General features: G+C 53.5%; 1 protein-coding gene across 1 annotated transcript in view; it reads left to right on the plus strand.

The window, feature by feature from the left end:
- Positions 1 to 14,668, plus strand: part of TTC21A (tetratricopeptide repeat domain 21A) — a 30,022-nt gene that overhangs the window by 14,255 nt on the left and 1,099 nt on the right. Inside the window, exons 10-26 of the mRNA XM_060162192.1 lie at positions 2,392 to 2,489; positions 2,647 to 2,847; positions 3,521 to 3,650; positions 5,553 to 5,710; positions 5,924 to 6,139; positions 6,954 to 7,192; positions 7,983 to 8,055; positions 8,157 to 8,267; positions 8,602 to 8,740; positions 8,925 to 9,028; positions 10,235 to 10,423; positions 11,595 to 11,705; positions 12,383 to 12,464; positions 13,230 to 13,380; positions 13,608 to 13,769; positions 13,927 to 14,107; positions 14,192 to 14,416. Coding sequence (XP_060018175.1) covers positions 2,392 to 2,489; positions 2,647 to 2,847; positions 3,521 to 3,650; positions 5,553 to 5,710; positions 5,924 to 6,139; positions 6,954 to 7,192; positions 7,983 to 8,055; positions 8,157 to 8,267; positions 8,602 to 8,740; positions 8,925 to 9,028; positions 10,235 to 10,423; positions 11,595 to 11,705; positions 12,383 to 12,464; positions 13,230 to 13,380; positions 13,608 to 13,769; positions 13,927 to 14,107; positions 14,192 to 14,416 — 2,570 coding nt within the window. The remainder of the gene's footprint in view (positions 1 to 2,391; positions 2,490 to 2,646; positions 2,848 to 3,520; positions 3,651 to 5,552; positions 5,711 to 5,923; positions 6,140 to 6,953; positions 7,193 to 7,982; positions 8,056 to 8,156; positions 8,268 to 8,601; positions 8,741 to 8,924; positions 9,029 to 10,234; positions 10,424 to 11,594; positions 11,706 to 12,382; positions 12,465 to 13,229; positions 13,381 to 13,607; positions 13,770 to 13,926; positions 14,108 to 14,191; positions 14,417 to 14,668) is intronic.

A 14,668-nucleotide genomic window follows, 5' to 3' on the forward strand; every position in this document is an offset into this window, starting at 1 on the left:
CACCACCATCAGGGACATGAAGGACCAAAAGACTTGGATGCCCGGCACATAGGCAAATCCCCCAAAATGTTCCTCCACCAGGCTGAGTCCTTCCCCACTTCCTCATTCAAGGGAGATCCCCAGCCAATCAGCCAAAAGGAAAGTCCATACACTCCAGCCCAGGCCGAGCCCACTCTTGTGTGTCCTGGATTCATCCATCTTATCTGGCCCGTCTGGGAAAATCAGTGACCTTAACAATTTGGGAAATCTGCCCCAGATGCTAATACTCATCACTCTTGTCCATTTATAAATCTACTAGCAGTTTGAAAAAGGAACCAAGTGGAACGTGCAAAGCAGTGCCCATCTGAGGAGCAAAGTTAAGGCCAGATACAGAAAAGACTTTTTCCCCCAAACACTTCCCATATTGGCTGGCTCTAGAGGGTATTATGTCAGTAAGTAAAGAACATGCTACTAGGAAAAAATACAGAGAACAAAAAAGAGTTGCTGAAAATTTAAAATATGATTATTGCAAAGTAAAAAATTCCATAGATGAGCCAAATAGTGGGATGGATATAATTGAAAACCAAGTTGGTGATTAGGAAGACAGAAATAATTGCACCAAAATGGCCAAGGACTATCTTGTAAAAGAAGAATAGTAGGAAGAGAAGGGATTTGTCCTCCCAATATCAAAACATGTCTCAAAACAAGAGTAGTTAAGTCTGGACTTCCTTGGTGGTGCAGTGGTTAAGAATCCGCCTGCCAATGCAGGGGACACGGGTTTGAGCCCTGGTCCAGGAAGATCCCTCATGCCGCAGAGCAACAAAGCCCAAGCGCCACAACTACTGAGCCTACACTCTAGAGTCTGCGAGCCATAACTACTAAGCCCATGCGCCACAGCTACTGAAACCCGTGCGCTCTAGGGCCCAAGTGCCGCAACTGCTGAGCCCGCATGCTGTAACTACTGAAGCCTGTGCACCTAGAGCCCATGCTCCACAACAAGAGAAGCCACCACAATGAGAACCCCGTGCACTGCAACAAAGAGTAGCCCCTGCTCACCGCAATTAGAGAAAGCCCACGCACAGCAACGAAGACCCAACGTAACAATAAATAAATATTAAATGCTTTAAAAAAAATAAGTAGTGGAAGACCCAACGTAGCAATAAATAAATATTAAATGCTTTTTTTAAAAAAAGTAGTTAAGTCAGTTTGAGGCCAACACTGGAATAAACAAATAGATAAATGGGATAGAAACAGGTCTTATGATACAAATGACATTTCAAACCCATAGTTTCAATAACTTGTGATTGGACACCTGACTCTCCATTATGAAAAAAATAAAGGTAAATACCCATCTCACACTATCCTCAAAAATAAATTCCAGATGAGTTAGGTATTTAAAGATAAAAATTAAATTGGACTTGGGTTTCCTGGGGGATGCTAAGCCTAACCACAAACTCAGAAACTGTAAAGGAAAATGACCAATATGACTACGTAAAAACTTAAAACTAATGGATGGCAAAAGGCACAATAAAATAGTTAAAAGGTAAAAGGCAAACTAATGGAAAATGTAACAAAGACTATATATAAAGAGAATATAAATATATAAAGAGAAAAAATATATATATATAGAGAGAGAGAGAAGTCCATCCAAAGAAAAACAGGCAAAAGCTATCAGGAGGAAATTCACAGTAGAAAAGACCATTAAATATATAAAAAGATGTTCATTCTCCCTAAAAAAATTTTTTATATGTGAATTAAAATGAGTTACTGTTCACTCTTTAACCTGGTAAAGAGTGAAGCATGTTTGTGAGGTTGTGAGGAAAGAAAGAACACTTTCAAATTCTTGGCAGGAATGTTAATTCAGATATCCTTGGAGGACAAGTTGGCCTTATCTATCAATGTTTTAGATATGCGTGCCCTTTGACCCATCAGCTCTACTTCAGGAATTAGAACACACACAAATGTAGACCATGGCACTGTAATATTTAAACACTGAAAACAAACTAAATGTGAAATGAGGAGTCCTTCAGTAGGGCAGTAGTTAACTAAACGGTTACATCCACAGTGGAATATTATGTCATGATTAAAGGGAATGGGGTAGATTTGTATGAACTGATGGGAAAACATGGTATACGCTAATAACATATAAATGCTTCAAAAGATGTTTGGAGGCGTATACCCCAAACTGTTCATGTTGGTTCTTTCTAGAGAGAGACACAGCCAGAACATGAGCTAGGGATGTTTTCCTTGCCTTATGATATGAATTCTTTACCATGAGTATGTGCCACTCTAAGTTTGTGAAGATGTCGGAAAGGGCCCCTGCCATCCACTCTCCCGTCCCTGCCTCTGGACTGCTGGACTGCTGGCTCTGCTGCAGAGCTGGCTGCTCATCCTAGTTTTGCCCCATCCCAGGGGTCATCTGGTGCCAGATCTTAGACGGCCACCTGGAAGAGGCTGAGCATCAGCTGGAATTCCTGAAGGAGGTGCAGCAGTCCTTTGGGAAGTCCGAGGTCAGAGCTCTCTGGGCGCTGGGGTTGCTCCAGGATCGTGCCCCCGCCCCGCCTTCCTCCCACCCCCAGTTTCCAGTAAAGCACCCAAGACAGCCCAGGCTTCTGGCAACTCTGCGCAGAGGGTGTTGCTTCCAAGACCTGGGCCTGCCTCCCACAGGTGCTGGTTTTCCTCCAAGCCCTCCTGGCTTCCAAGAAGCACAAGGGAGAGCAGGAGGCCGCGGCACTGCTGAAGGAAGCGGCTGAGCTGCACTTCTCCAGCACGCAGGCCCTCCCCCTGAGCACCGAGTACTTTGAAAGGCTTGACCCCCTCTTCCTGGTCTGCATCGCCAAGGAGTACTTGGTCTTCTGCCCCAAGCAGGTTAGAGGAGAGTGCATCTTCATGGCGGCGGGGTGGGAGTGGGGTTGGTCCTGAGGACAGGTCTGGACGGAGGCAGGACCTACCTGGCAAGTCACCAGGGTGCTTGAGCCTCTGGCAGTTGGGGAGCCCAGCGCTTTTCACACTTGCACGTGCAGCGCACCAGTCAGCCAGGGAGTGGGGCACAAGCCCTGCATCTCCCAAGGGATGCCGATGCTTGCTGGTCCAGGTACCGCACTTGGAGGAGCAGGGCACTGGCCCCTGTGTCTGCATTTATCCTAGGGAAGAACTGGGCTCCCTTTTTGCCAGACGTCTTCTAAGAAGTATGTTGGTCTTTTCTTGTTTGTCTGGCTTTCCCAGACAGTCAAGATTCCTTGTGGGCAAGGATCATATCTCATACGCCTTAATATCCCCCCAGTGCCTTGTAATGTCATTCCACAAATATTTATTGAAGGCACTACCATGTGCCAGATGCCGTGCTAGGTAGGGGGGATGAAACAGTGAACAAAAGAAAGTCCCCATTCTCGGGAGCTGATGCTCTTGCACTAGGTGGTACGGAGTGCATGGTATATACATGTGGAAAAAAGTAAAACACTGCGAGAGTGTTTTCTGAGCACTCCCGGAGTCTCCGTTGGAATAGGGCAAACCGCACAGCCAGACCCCCGTGTTCCTACAGCCCCGGTCGCCAGGCCAGATTATGTCTCCTCTTCTTAAACAAGTCTCTGTGATCTTGAATCCTGTAGTCAAGGCAGCACCAGCCCTGATCGACCCGCTGTATTTGATGGCCCAGGTCAAGTATCTCTCAGGTGAGCCTGTAGGTCCTCATGGTCGGCGGGGCCCCTGGGTGAGTGTCCGCAGGCTCCCTGCCTGGGGTAGTCCACACACACATACCCTCAGGAGGCGGGCCCACTCCTTCCAGCCTCTAACCCCCAGACACCTTCCTGACTCCTCACCAGCAGGGGTCTCTCCAACCCGCCCTTTTGCTGATAGCTTACTTCAGCAGTCCCCAACCCTTTTGGCACCAGGGACCAGTTTCGTGGAAGACAATTTTTCTTCCACGAAGAAGCGGGGTGTGTGTGGGGGTGATGGTTCAGGCGGTAACGCGAGCGATGGGGAGCGGCAGAGGATGCTTTGCTCGCTGGCCCGCTGCTCACCTCCTGCTGTGCGGCCTGGCTCCTAACAGGCCGCGTCCGTGGCCCAGGGGTTGGGGACCCCTGGTTTACTTGATCTGTGCCAGGTAATAGTCACTGAAGTTGATTACGTGCTGGTACTGCTCTGATCCTGGGGGACAGCAGTACTCAAAACAGGCAAAAATTCCACCATGGAGTTTGTGTTCTAGTGAGGGGACTTGGACAGTAAATGCAGTATTGTTGTTAGGGCACGATTGTGCAATGGAGAAAATGAAAGCCGGGGAGGGTGTGCGGGGGTGCCAGGGTTGCAGTTTTTAAAAGGTGGTCAGGAAGGCCTTGTGAGGAGGGGAGACCCTGTACCATTAGACTTTAAGAGCCTCCAGCAGCCAGAACAGTCCCCGTCCATCCTGTCCCATCTCAAGGCCGAGATTCTGGAGGGAGAGGGAACAGGGGGAGAACCCTCCGTGGGGGCCTGTTGTCCTCTCCGAAGTCCTTGCTCCCTTCAGCCTTTCACCCCCGTCTGCCAAAGGCTCCAGAATGCCGTGGCGTGCCTGTGTCCTCTGGCTCTGCATTGTGTGGCTTACACTCTGTCCAGAGCTCCCCGGTCTTCATCCTCGGCCCTCCTAGTGTTCATCCGGCTGCCAGGTTTGCCCACTTCTTGAAGGTCTCCTGGGTACAAGGGGAGGGCAGAAACCGCCCCCATCCCGACACACACACAGTGGTGCTGACAGCTGCCAGCACCTTTAGGGACAAAGCAAGGTCTCCAGCTGCTTAGGTTGTCATGGTGACATCTTCACATTTCTGCAGCACAAGGGAAGGAGCAGGGAGTTTGGGACCCAGAAGCAGGTGTTCCCCACCAGCTGGTGATGGACCCCAAGCAGGAGCTGTTGAGGGACCTGGCTGCAGAGGGAGGAGGGCTCTCCCACCAGCTCGCTGTACCCCATTCCTGGGCTGCCACTGCCACCTGCTTAGGGCCAGCCTGGCTGCAGGGAGGCCTCTTAGCCTCAACGTGCCAAGGCATTCAGAGCTCAGCCTCAGGAGCCGATAGGCCTGGATTTAAATACTGACTTTGTCCCTTCCAAGCTGAGTGACTTGTATCACTGAAGTTTCAGTCCTGCATCATAATACCAACCTTGCGGGGCTGGGCAGACATTAAACCAGCCTTTCTAAAGTGCTCTGCCTATGTTGGTGCAGAGCAGGTGCTTCTTAAGTTGTGGCTATTATGGTTGCTGTTATTATTAGATTTTGTTCTGCTCTTAGGTGTGGGAATCGAGAGTTCAGTGTTCCCCTGAGCTTCCAGAGGGAGCAGTGAAGTAACTTAGCCATCTCCCTGAGGGTACAGAGAGAAGGGAGGTGTCACACCAAGGTTTGAATTTCCTGGCTTTTGTCTGGGTCAAGGCAAAAACTGTAGTTCTAATTTTAGGAAGAAACCTCTGAGTCAAGCAGAACAGAACTGGGTAAAATGCCCTATTGGGTGTTTCTGGGTAACAGGACGTGTAAAATTCCTTCTGCCTTTACATAGTGGGTCCTGAGAGTCCCAAGGATCCCTGGATGTAGAGATTTGTTTATTATTTCTAGGAGAGTTAGAGAATGCCCAGAGCACCCTGCAGCGTTGCCTGGAGCTGGACCCCACCTCCGTGGACGCCTACCTCCTCATGTCTCAGATCTACCTGGCTCAGGGCAACTTTGCCATGTGCTCCCACTGCCTGGAGCTGGGCGTCAGCTACAACTTCCAGGTGGGGGTCCCCTATGCCCTGTCACCTGCTCAGCATCCCACAGCCCAGCTAGCATCAGCCCCCACTTGGTTCAGGAGAGTAGCCTCAGGAGCTGCCTGCATCCCTCAGCCCCTTCTGCTGGCCCAAAGGCAGGAGCAGGCTCAGTGGGATGACTGTCCCCTGCCTTTTCCCCTCTGGAAGCTGGAGCCCCACACTTTGCTTATGCTCCTCTAGGTCCGAGACCACCCCCTCTATCACTTCATCAAGGCCAGGGCCCTCAACAAGTCTGGAGACTACCCAGAAGCCATAAAGGCACTGAAGATGATCATAAAATTACCAATTCTGAAGATGGAAGAAAGCAAGAAGTTCCATGGGCCCTCTGTGCGGCCCAGCGAGCGGGTATCCATCTTACTGGAATTGGCAGATGCCCTCCGGATGAATGGGGAGCTGGTAAGAAATGTGCTGCTCTCTCCCCTTGGTTCTGGGGCGTGCTGGAGGTCCAGGGTAGGCCTGGGAACAAGGCTTTTTGATTCTGGCTGATGTCTCCTGGTGCTTTATTTGAGGCTTTATTCATTTGGGAGCATCCCTCTCCCTTACCTAAAAGGCTTCAGTGGCTCCCATTGCCCTCAAGATAAACTCCAAACCCTACTGAGTCCTGCATGATCTGTCCCCTGCCTACGTCACTGTCCGTATAAGGATCTGGCAGGTGGAGCACACAGGCCCACCAGGGCCACCACAGGTAGTCGTGCAGGTTGGGCAATGCACAGCTCCAGTAGATGCCAGTTACATCCCCTTGAAGTTTTGCAGTGTACAACCTGCTCAACTATATGAGGCAGCCCTGGGACCTTGGAAGGTCTGGCTGGGCAAAGGCAGGAAGCACCAAAATGGGCAAAGAGAGTAACTTTGTTAGAATAATCAAGGGTACATATACAATGAAGATATAATTGGAATAGACCTTTATGTGCCCAATACCATAACGTTAAAATATCTTTGACTGAAAGCAGGAAGGTACAAGGAGAGGCGTCCATAGGTCTCCCATAGGAAGGAATCACCAACAGACTTTGAGGTGCTCGGGAACAAGTTCTTACAGTCAGGGGTTTCGTGCCCCTCAGCTGGCCCTGCCCTCCAGGAACAGTGGCCCTGGATGCCGAGGGGCTCTCTCTCCTTCCTGCTGCTCTGAGGTGGAGGTGGGCCATCCTCTCCTTGGCTTCCAGGAGTGGTGGGTGACAGCAAATGGAGGGTCTGTTGGGTTCCCTTGTCTTAGCATGAGGCCACGAAGGTCATGCAGGACACCATCAACGAGTTCAGTGGCACACCGGAGGAGATCCGCATCACCATTGCCAACGTGGATTTGGCCCTGAGCAAGGGGAACGTAGACCTGGCACTGAGCATTCTGAGGAACATCACACCCAAGCAGCCCTGCTACATGGAGGCCAAGGAGAAGATGGCCAGCATCTACCTGCAGACCTGCAAGGACGTCCGCCTCTACATCGGGTGCTACCGGTGAGCCCTGGGCAGTGCACTGACAGCCCCAGCCCCAGTGGCATCTCAGGGAGTGTTTTCTCCAGATTGTCTTCTTTACCCTGGGTCTTCAGAATGTGTCCTCAGAGTGTGTTTGATGAAAGTAGGGAATTTCCCATGGGTTAGGTCAGTCAGACCAGCTTGTGGCTGACTTGTGAGGATACAGGGGTGAATCTGCCCTGAGCCCTGCTTGCCCCCCGTTATGGGTCACATCCTGGTGGGAATCATTTTTCTGCCCCAGCCCCTGGCTCTGCCTGTCCTTGAGGAAATGTTCAGTGACTTAGATGTACCAACGTGAGTGAAGGAGGATGGAGAGCAGGGATTGGAAGCCCCAAGTTACTGTCTCTACGATTTGACATTGGGACTTCAAGGGTACTGCCCTGGTCCCCTTCCTCAGGCAAAACTCTATCTAGGCAATTCAGGAGGAAGGGGAGGTGATGCCAAGAGCAGTGGGAAACCAATAAGCAGTAGGGTGACATAGTCACACTGGAGGTTTAGAAAGAGCAGGCTGCCTCATGAAGAGGGGTCTGGGGGTTTGGGAGTGGAGGCCAGAGGAGTGGGTGGAAGTGCCGGCTGTGGTCCAGATGACAGTTGAGGAGAGGCTGAACTAAGGGAGCTAGCACCATGCCTCATCTGAGCCAATAAATATTGAGTGATGAATGAATGAGTAAATGAAAGAATGTCAGCCAGAATGAGTGGGAAAGAAGAGGAGATGGATTCAGGAATAGGAAGGATGCACAGGGCTGAGCTAAGGTTTTGGTTACTTTTGCAGGGAGCTCTGTGAACATCTGCCTGGCCCTCACACCAGCCTGCTACTGGGTGATGCTTTCATGAACATTCAGGAGGTGAGTGAAGGTCTCATGACCTCACCAAGTGCCCCCCCCGAAAAAAAACTTACTTCTCCAGTGAGAGGGAAGAGAGAGACTGCGGACCCTTTCCCCACCAGCCCGAGAAGGCCCTCGAGGTCTACGACGAGGCCTACAGAAAGAACCCACACGACGCATCCCTGATCAGCAGGATTGGGCAAGCTTACGTGAAGACCCACCAGTACACCAAGGTCAGGCTGGGCTGGGGTGGGAAGGGGTGGGGAGGGCCGGCCCAGCAGGGAAGATGGAGGAGGGTGCATGGGTGGGAGGCTGGGTGGGAGGGGAGAGCCCGCTGAATGGGGTGCCAAGGGGAGGACTCAGCAACTCCCCACCACCCCCCACCACCTGCCGAGGCTAAGGCTCGGGCCCTGAGCCAGGAGGGAGGCCTTTGCACCTGAGGCTTCTGTGATCTGGAGGGGCACACAGGCGCGGTGGCTGCGGCGGGGAGTGGGGCGGTGTGCACACGGTGTGAGGTGCTCACGAGTAAAACCAGACTTGATGCCGATATTTCCTGTGTGCACTAAGGCGATTAATTATTATGAGGCTGCCCAGAAGATTAGCGGACAGGACTTTCTGTGCCACGATCTGGCTGAACTGCTCCTGAAGTTAAAGAAGTTCAACAAAGCAGAAAAAGTTTTGAAGCAGGCACTGGATCATGACTTTGGTGAGTCAGCATCCTCACTCCCCTAACCTTCGAGCAGACAGACTGCCCCCGGCCCGCACCCTCTTCTCCTGCAGAATGGGGCAGGGGACGGGCACTGGTTGGGGCTCTGAACCCAGCCTCCATCCTCCCCCATGCCCCGCTTCCCAGGGGCCAGAAAACACTACTTTGAGTTTCCATTTTGCAGTCAAAGACATCCCATCCTTGATGAATGATGTCAAGTGCTTGCTTTTGCTGGCAAAGGTTTACAAGAGCCATAAGAAAGAAGATGTGATGGACACCTTGAACAAGGTAATTGACAAGTAGACTCAAGCTCTTTATCTGCCATTTCCTGATGGGAGCTGAAGATAGGATAGGACTGCAGGTCTGGAAGGCTCCAGGCCTGGTCCTCAAAAGAGGATCTAGGTTACACCTCCGACCTCCACCTTGCATTTATCCCCCCAGCCTTGCTCTCTTATTGATTGTGCACGGAAGTGCTCTAAGCCCGCCTGGGCTGGGCTGGAGAATGCAGGGCATAAGACAGTGCCTTTGTCCTCAAGGATGCTTGTGGTGATAATAATAGATAATGCCAGCAGGCTCCCATGCATTGAATGCTCTGTGCTGAGTTCTGTACTAGGCTTTTTGCTTTCTTATTTAATTCTCACAGTAGCCCTTTGAGCTAAGCACTGTGACATTCCTATTTAACAGATAAGACTCAAAGAGGTTAAGAAATGTACCCAAAGTCATACTGCTAGTAAGTGGTAGAGCTGAGATTTGAACCAGGTTTGGCTTGTCCCAGCCCAAAGTCTCCTGCTGGGAGACTCCTGGCCATTCTTCCCACTCCTTCACTCTTTCTACCCGAGGGTATGGCCTGGCACTTGCCCCTGGGGTGTATTCTGTGGTTGTAGAACATCTCGGACTGCTTGAGGTGACTTATCCCCTTGTTCCCCTCTGGATTTCCATTCCTCAGTCTGGCCCTTAGGGAACCCGGGGCTGATCTGTGCCCACTTCCCGAAACTTAACCCTGGCATCCTCATTTCCTCTTGCCCCAATGCTCTCTGGTTAACTCACTTGATCACTGTATGTCATGGACATTTGTGGGGGCCGCCTCAAGTTCCCAGCAGGGCAGTATTCAGAACAAATGCACCCATCAAAACACAGCCTGCGTTGAATACCTACGGTGTGCTTGTCTTAGCCTGTAGGACAGCTGAAGCAAATTAGACACAGTGAGTACCAAGGTGTGATGCAAACAGGTAAACAAGTCAAGTACAATAGAGTGTTTTGTTTGAGTGCCTTTGCTTCTGCTCCTGCCCCAGAGGCAGTGCCAGTTCACCTCCTGGGTACTCAGCCAGTGGCCCTGCCTGTCCAGAGCGACCCAGATTTGCTCAAGGGCACTTGAGATGCCCTTGCTAAGACAGCTGGCCCTGAGTTGAGAGCTTGGGGATTTGCTGTGAATTGGCCTGAGATCTGGCACATCAGGCTCTGGGTTTCTGATGCAGAGTTTACTGCTTTCCCAAGGCCATGGACCTCCAGTCTCGGATCCTGAAGCGTGTTCCCCTGGAGCAACCAGAAATGATCCCCTCCCAGAAGCAACTGGCAGCCTCCATCTGCATCCACTTTGGGGAGTACTACCTGGCAGAGAAGGAGTATGCCAAGGCAGTGCAGTCTTACAAAGATGCCCTCTCCTACTCACCCATTGACGATAAGGTGGGGATTGAAATAAGGTGGGTCCTCAAGAGCGAGACCCTCTTCCTTCTCTTGGGCCGCGAAGCCTCGCAGAGCTCCCTGACTAGGGACGGAGGCCAGTTCCTTCTCTGTGCCTCCCTGCAAGGGGCACAGACCCCTGGTGCCGGGGGGGCCTGCTCCAGCTGACCCCAGGGTCCTCACCCACCACAGCCCTCGGAGCAAGACTGGAAGCCTCGCTTTGTTTTTTTTGTTTGTTTGTTTGTTAATATTTATTTATTTTATTTGGCTGCACCAGGTCTTAGTTGCCACATGCGGGTTCTTAGTTGCGGCATGCATGCGGGATCTAGTTCCCTGACCAGGGATCGAACCCCGGCTCCCTGCTTTGGGAGCACGGAGCCTTAACCACTGGACCACCAGGGAAGTCCCCTGGAAGCCTCGCTTTGGACAGCCACTTGTGGAGGGTGGAGCAGGGAAGGTGTTGCTGAAAGGTGCTGCAAGTCTGCCCTTTTCAGGTCCCCCTTGCAGATGGAGAGACAATGAGAGTGTGGCTGCTGGGGGCTCTTTGGGCATGAAGCCCAGGCTAAGCTTCCAAGGAGGTTTAAAGTCTTGTGAGAGGTGTGGCTTCAGATAGGGAATGGTGGCTGGAGTTCACAGGCGGAGGGTAGATGAAGAGCCTAGTGACAGACCCATTCATTTATTTAATATGCTCTCATTTAACAGATTCCCAATATGTGCAAGCCAGGTACTGAGCTAGGCCCTGGAGATGCAGTGGGGCAAGACACGGTCTCTGCCCATAGACTGCCCTCAGGCATGGGGTACAGACAAGTACACATGCAGGTCTCATACCATGTGATACCCGCATGGGGCTCAGTACTCCGCGGGAGCTCAGAAGAGGGGTACCTGTCCAGGTGTCTGGGGCACAGAGGGCTTCCCAGAGGAGATGAGGTTGGAGCTGAAGCTGAAGGATGAGTATGAGTAAACCAGGCCCCAACTCTCAGCGGTTACTTAGTAAAAGGCACGGTGTGACTAGAGTATTGGGTGGGAGAAGGGGAAAGCCAGAGACCATCCCAGGGGATCAGAGACATATTTTGAAGGAAGAGCTGATAGAACTTGGGTGTGAGAGAACGAGGCATCGGTCCCTGAGCTTTCCCATGATGTGCATTGGGTAGTTATTGTATCTGGTCTTGTCCAGGTGGTGCCAGAACTGGCACGGCTCTACCTGCTGCAGGGCCACCTGGACTTGTGCGAGCAGCACTGCGCCATCCTCCTGCAGACTGAGAAGAACCATGAGACAGCCTCCGTGGTAAGAGACTCCGGGCCCTCTTCCCTGCCTTCCCCAGGGTCCCTGCGACCGCATGCGGGCTGCTTCCTAACCCCGTAACCCCAGGTGCCCGGCTGACCCGGCCCTGAGGGGCTGTCGGGCAGCAGGACTCAGCACTGGACCCGCTGCCCTTTGGATGGGAGGGGCGGGCTGGCAGCAGGGGGCAGCAGCGACCTCCCGGGCCAATCTGAGGGGAGGTGGTGAGGCTGATTCACTCCGGGGGAAACCACACCCAACTGTTGAAGGCAGGGGTGGGACAGGTTCCTGGGGCTTCGGGAAGTGTGTGGGAAGAGCCATCCCCAGTCCAGCCGCTCTCCACCCTGTCACCCAGACCACCTTCAGGACCGCCCCAGCAGAGGTGGGGAGCCCCCATTCCACCTCGCTGCCTGGAGCTGGTAGTTCTCAGATGGGGGTGGAGGGCCTAGCTCCTCGCATGTCTACCTCCAGCCTTTCCTTCCTACTTCCATCCTTGCCCCCCGCTCCCCCACCCCAGGCTGCCCCGCCTTCTCGGCTTCTCCCGTGGCAGCTTCTCCCAGAGCCCAGAGAGGCTACCTCGGAAATCCTCTCCTACCTTCCCTCCTTACCCACCCCGTTCCCACGACAGCCTCCCCGCCATGCCCATGCAAGCTGCTGTCCCAGCATCGCGTGTTTTCTGATAGATGATGGCTGACCTGATGTTTAGAAAACAGAAATACGAAGCTGCCATCAACCTCTACCACCAAGTCCTGGAGAAAGCGCCAGGTAACTGCCTGCATCGAGCCTACCCACTGAGACTGCCTGTGTCGGTTCCCACCAAGCGAGGGCTGCTCTCCCCCCAGAAGGGTGGGCCCTCTCCCCTCCTTCCTGACTGGGCAGAGGAAGCCCCCTCCTCTCTGATTGTTCCCAGAGAGGCAGGAAACTGATAAAGGCCCAGTGGAACGTGCTGGCCCTTCCCGAGTCCAAGGGGCCAGTTCCTGGTCTCAGGCAGGGCAGTGCTTGGCACTGGACCCAAGACAGCCTGTCTGTCCCCAAATCACAGACACTGGGGCTCAACATAAGTCCCCTTTTGAGGTCACAACCACCTAGAGGTAGCTAGAAATTCTCCCCTGACGTGTAGCTCCATTCCCACTCACTGCAACATAAAACCACTGCTTCTTGCTGGGGAAGGGGCCAGACACGAGGCTCAGGGTGGAGCCCCAGCCAGGCCCACACCAGAGTCACCCAGCAATCACAGCTATTAGGAGTTCGGGTCCTGGAGCCAGACTGTCTAGGTCTGAATCCTGGTCCTCTGTTTACCAGCTTTGTAACCTTTGGCAGATTACTTAACTTCTTTGTGTCTCAGTCTCCTCATCTGTAAATGGGAACAATAAGAGTACCTACTTTATTGCGTCTCAGTGGAGGCACTGGAGCCACTGGGTTGCCCCTGCTCAGCCCAGACGGGTAGTGTTTCCTGGTCCTCCCTGCCTCTCCCTGCCTGATTCAGCTATTGGTTATCACAGCCTGAAGGTTTCTGCTCTCTTGTTTTAGACAATTTTCCTGTGTTGAACAAACTAATCGATCTGCTACGAAGAAGTGGCAAACTTGAGGACGCCCCTGCCTTCTTTGAATTGGCCAAGAAGGTGTCCAGCCGGGTGCCTTTAGAACCAGGGTTCAACTACTGCAGAGGCATCTACTGCTGGTGGGTTGGGGTGGGTGTGTTGGCAGTTATGTGCAGGAGGTTGTCCCTAACGGACATGCTGGCGTTTGCTAGGGAAGCAGAAATTCAGCTTCCAGATCAGGAAGCAGGGAGACCAGCGATCCTGCCCCTGCATTGTGCAGATTCACAGAGTGACCCCTGTGTGTCCCTGTACTCCTCGGGCCTCAGTTTCCCTGTCTGATTCTTGGTGTTTCTCTCCTCCACTGTAGGCACATAGGGCAACCCAACGAAGCCCTGAAGTTCCTAAACAAAGCGCGCAAGGACAGCACTTGGGGCCAGAGCGCCATCTACTACATGGTGCAAATCTGTCTGAACCCAGACAATGAGATCGTGGGTGGAGAGGCTTTCGAGAACCTGGTGACTGAGAGCAAGTGAGGGCCCGGCTGGCCGGCAAGGGCAGGGGTGGGACCTGGGGGAAGGCAGAGAGAGCCCGCGGCCTCTGGGTCAAGGCCAGGTGAGGGCCAGGCTGTCAGGCCAGTGCCCTCTGCCCTCTGGCTTGGCATCCGATGCCCACGGCTCCACTGACAGGAAGGAGTTGGAGCAGCACGGCGTGCGCACTGCTGAGAAGCTGCTGCGGGAGTTCTACCCACACTCGGCCTGGGGCCAGACCCAGCTGCGGCTGCTGCAGAGCCTGTGTCTGCTGGCCACCAGGGAGAAGGCTAACGTGGAGGCGGCGCTGGGCACCTTCACTGAGATGGCCCAGGCCGAGGTGCACCAGCTGCCCACTGGGTGGACAGGCGGTGGGGGGATGCCGAGGGCGGGGCGAGGCAGCACCTGCTTCCCACCCTCACAGAAGGACAGCATTCCCGCCCTGCTGGCCATGGCACAGGCCTACTCGCTGCTGAAGCAGGTCCCCAAAGCACGCACGCAGCTGAAGCGTCTGGCCAAGGCCCCATGGACGCTGGCCGAGGCCGAGGACCTGGAGAAGAGCTGGCTCCTGCTGGCCGACATCTACTGCCAGGGCGGCAAGTTCGACCTGGCCTCGGAGCTGCTGCGGCGCTGCATGCAGTACAACAAGGCAAGGCGCGCACGGCTGTCGGGGCGGGGTCGGGGGAGGGGCACATGGGCTTTAGGGGCAGAGATGCGGGGGTAGGAAGGAGATGAGAAGAGGCGGGACAAGAGAGTTCCTGTGGACCACAGAGCAGGATGGGAACACGGAGCAAGGCAAGAGGAGGCGCACAGTGTCTGGGAGGGGGGAACGTGGAATGGGGAGGAGAGATGGGAAGGGTTCATGAGGTCGAGGGGCAGCGTGCAGGGAGGGTTTGGTGGG

The sequence above is a fragment of the Lagenorhynchus albirostris genome, chromosome 10 (genome assembly GCF_949774975.1).
Source record: "Lagenorhynchus albirostris chromosome 10, mLagAlb1.1, whole genome shotgun sequence".
NCBI lineage: Eukaryota > Metazoa > Chordata > Mammalia > Artiodactyla > Delphinidae > Lagenorhynchus > Lagenorhynchus albirostris.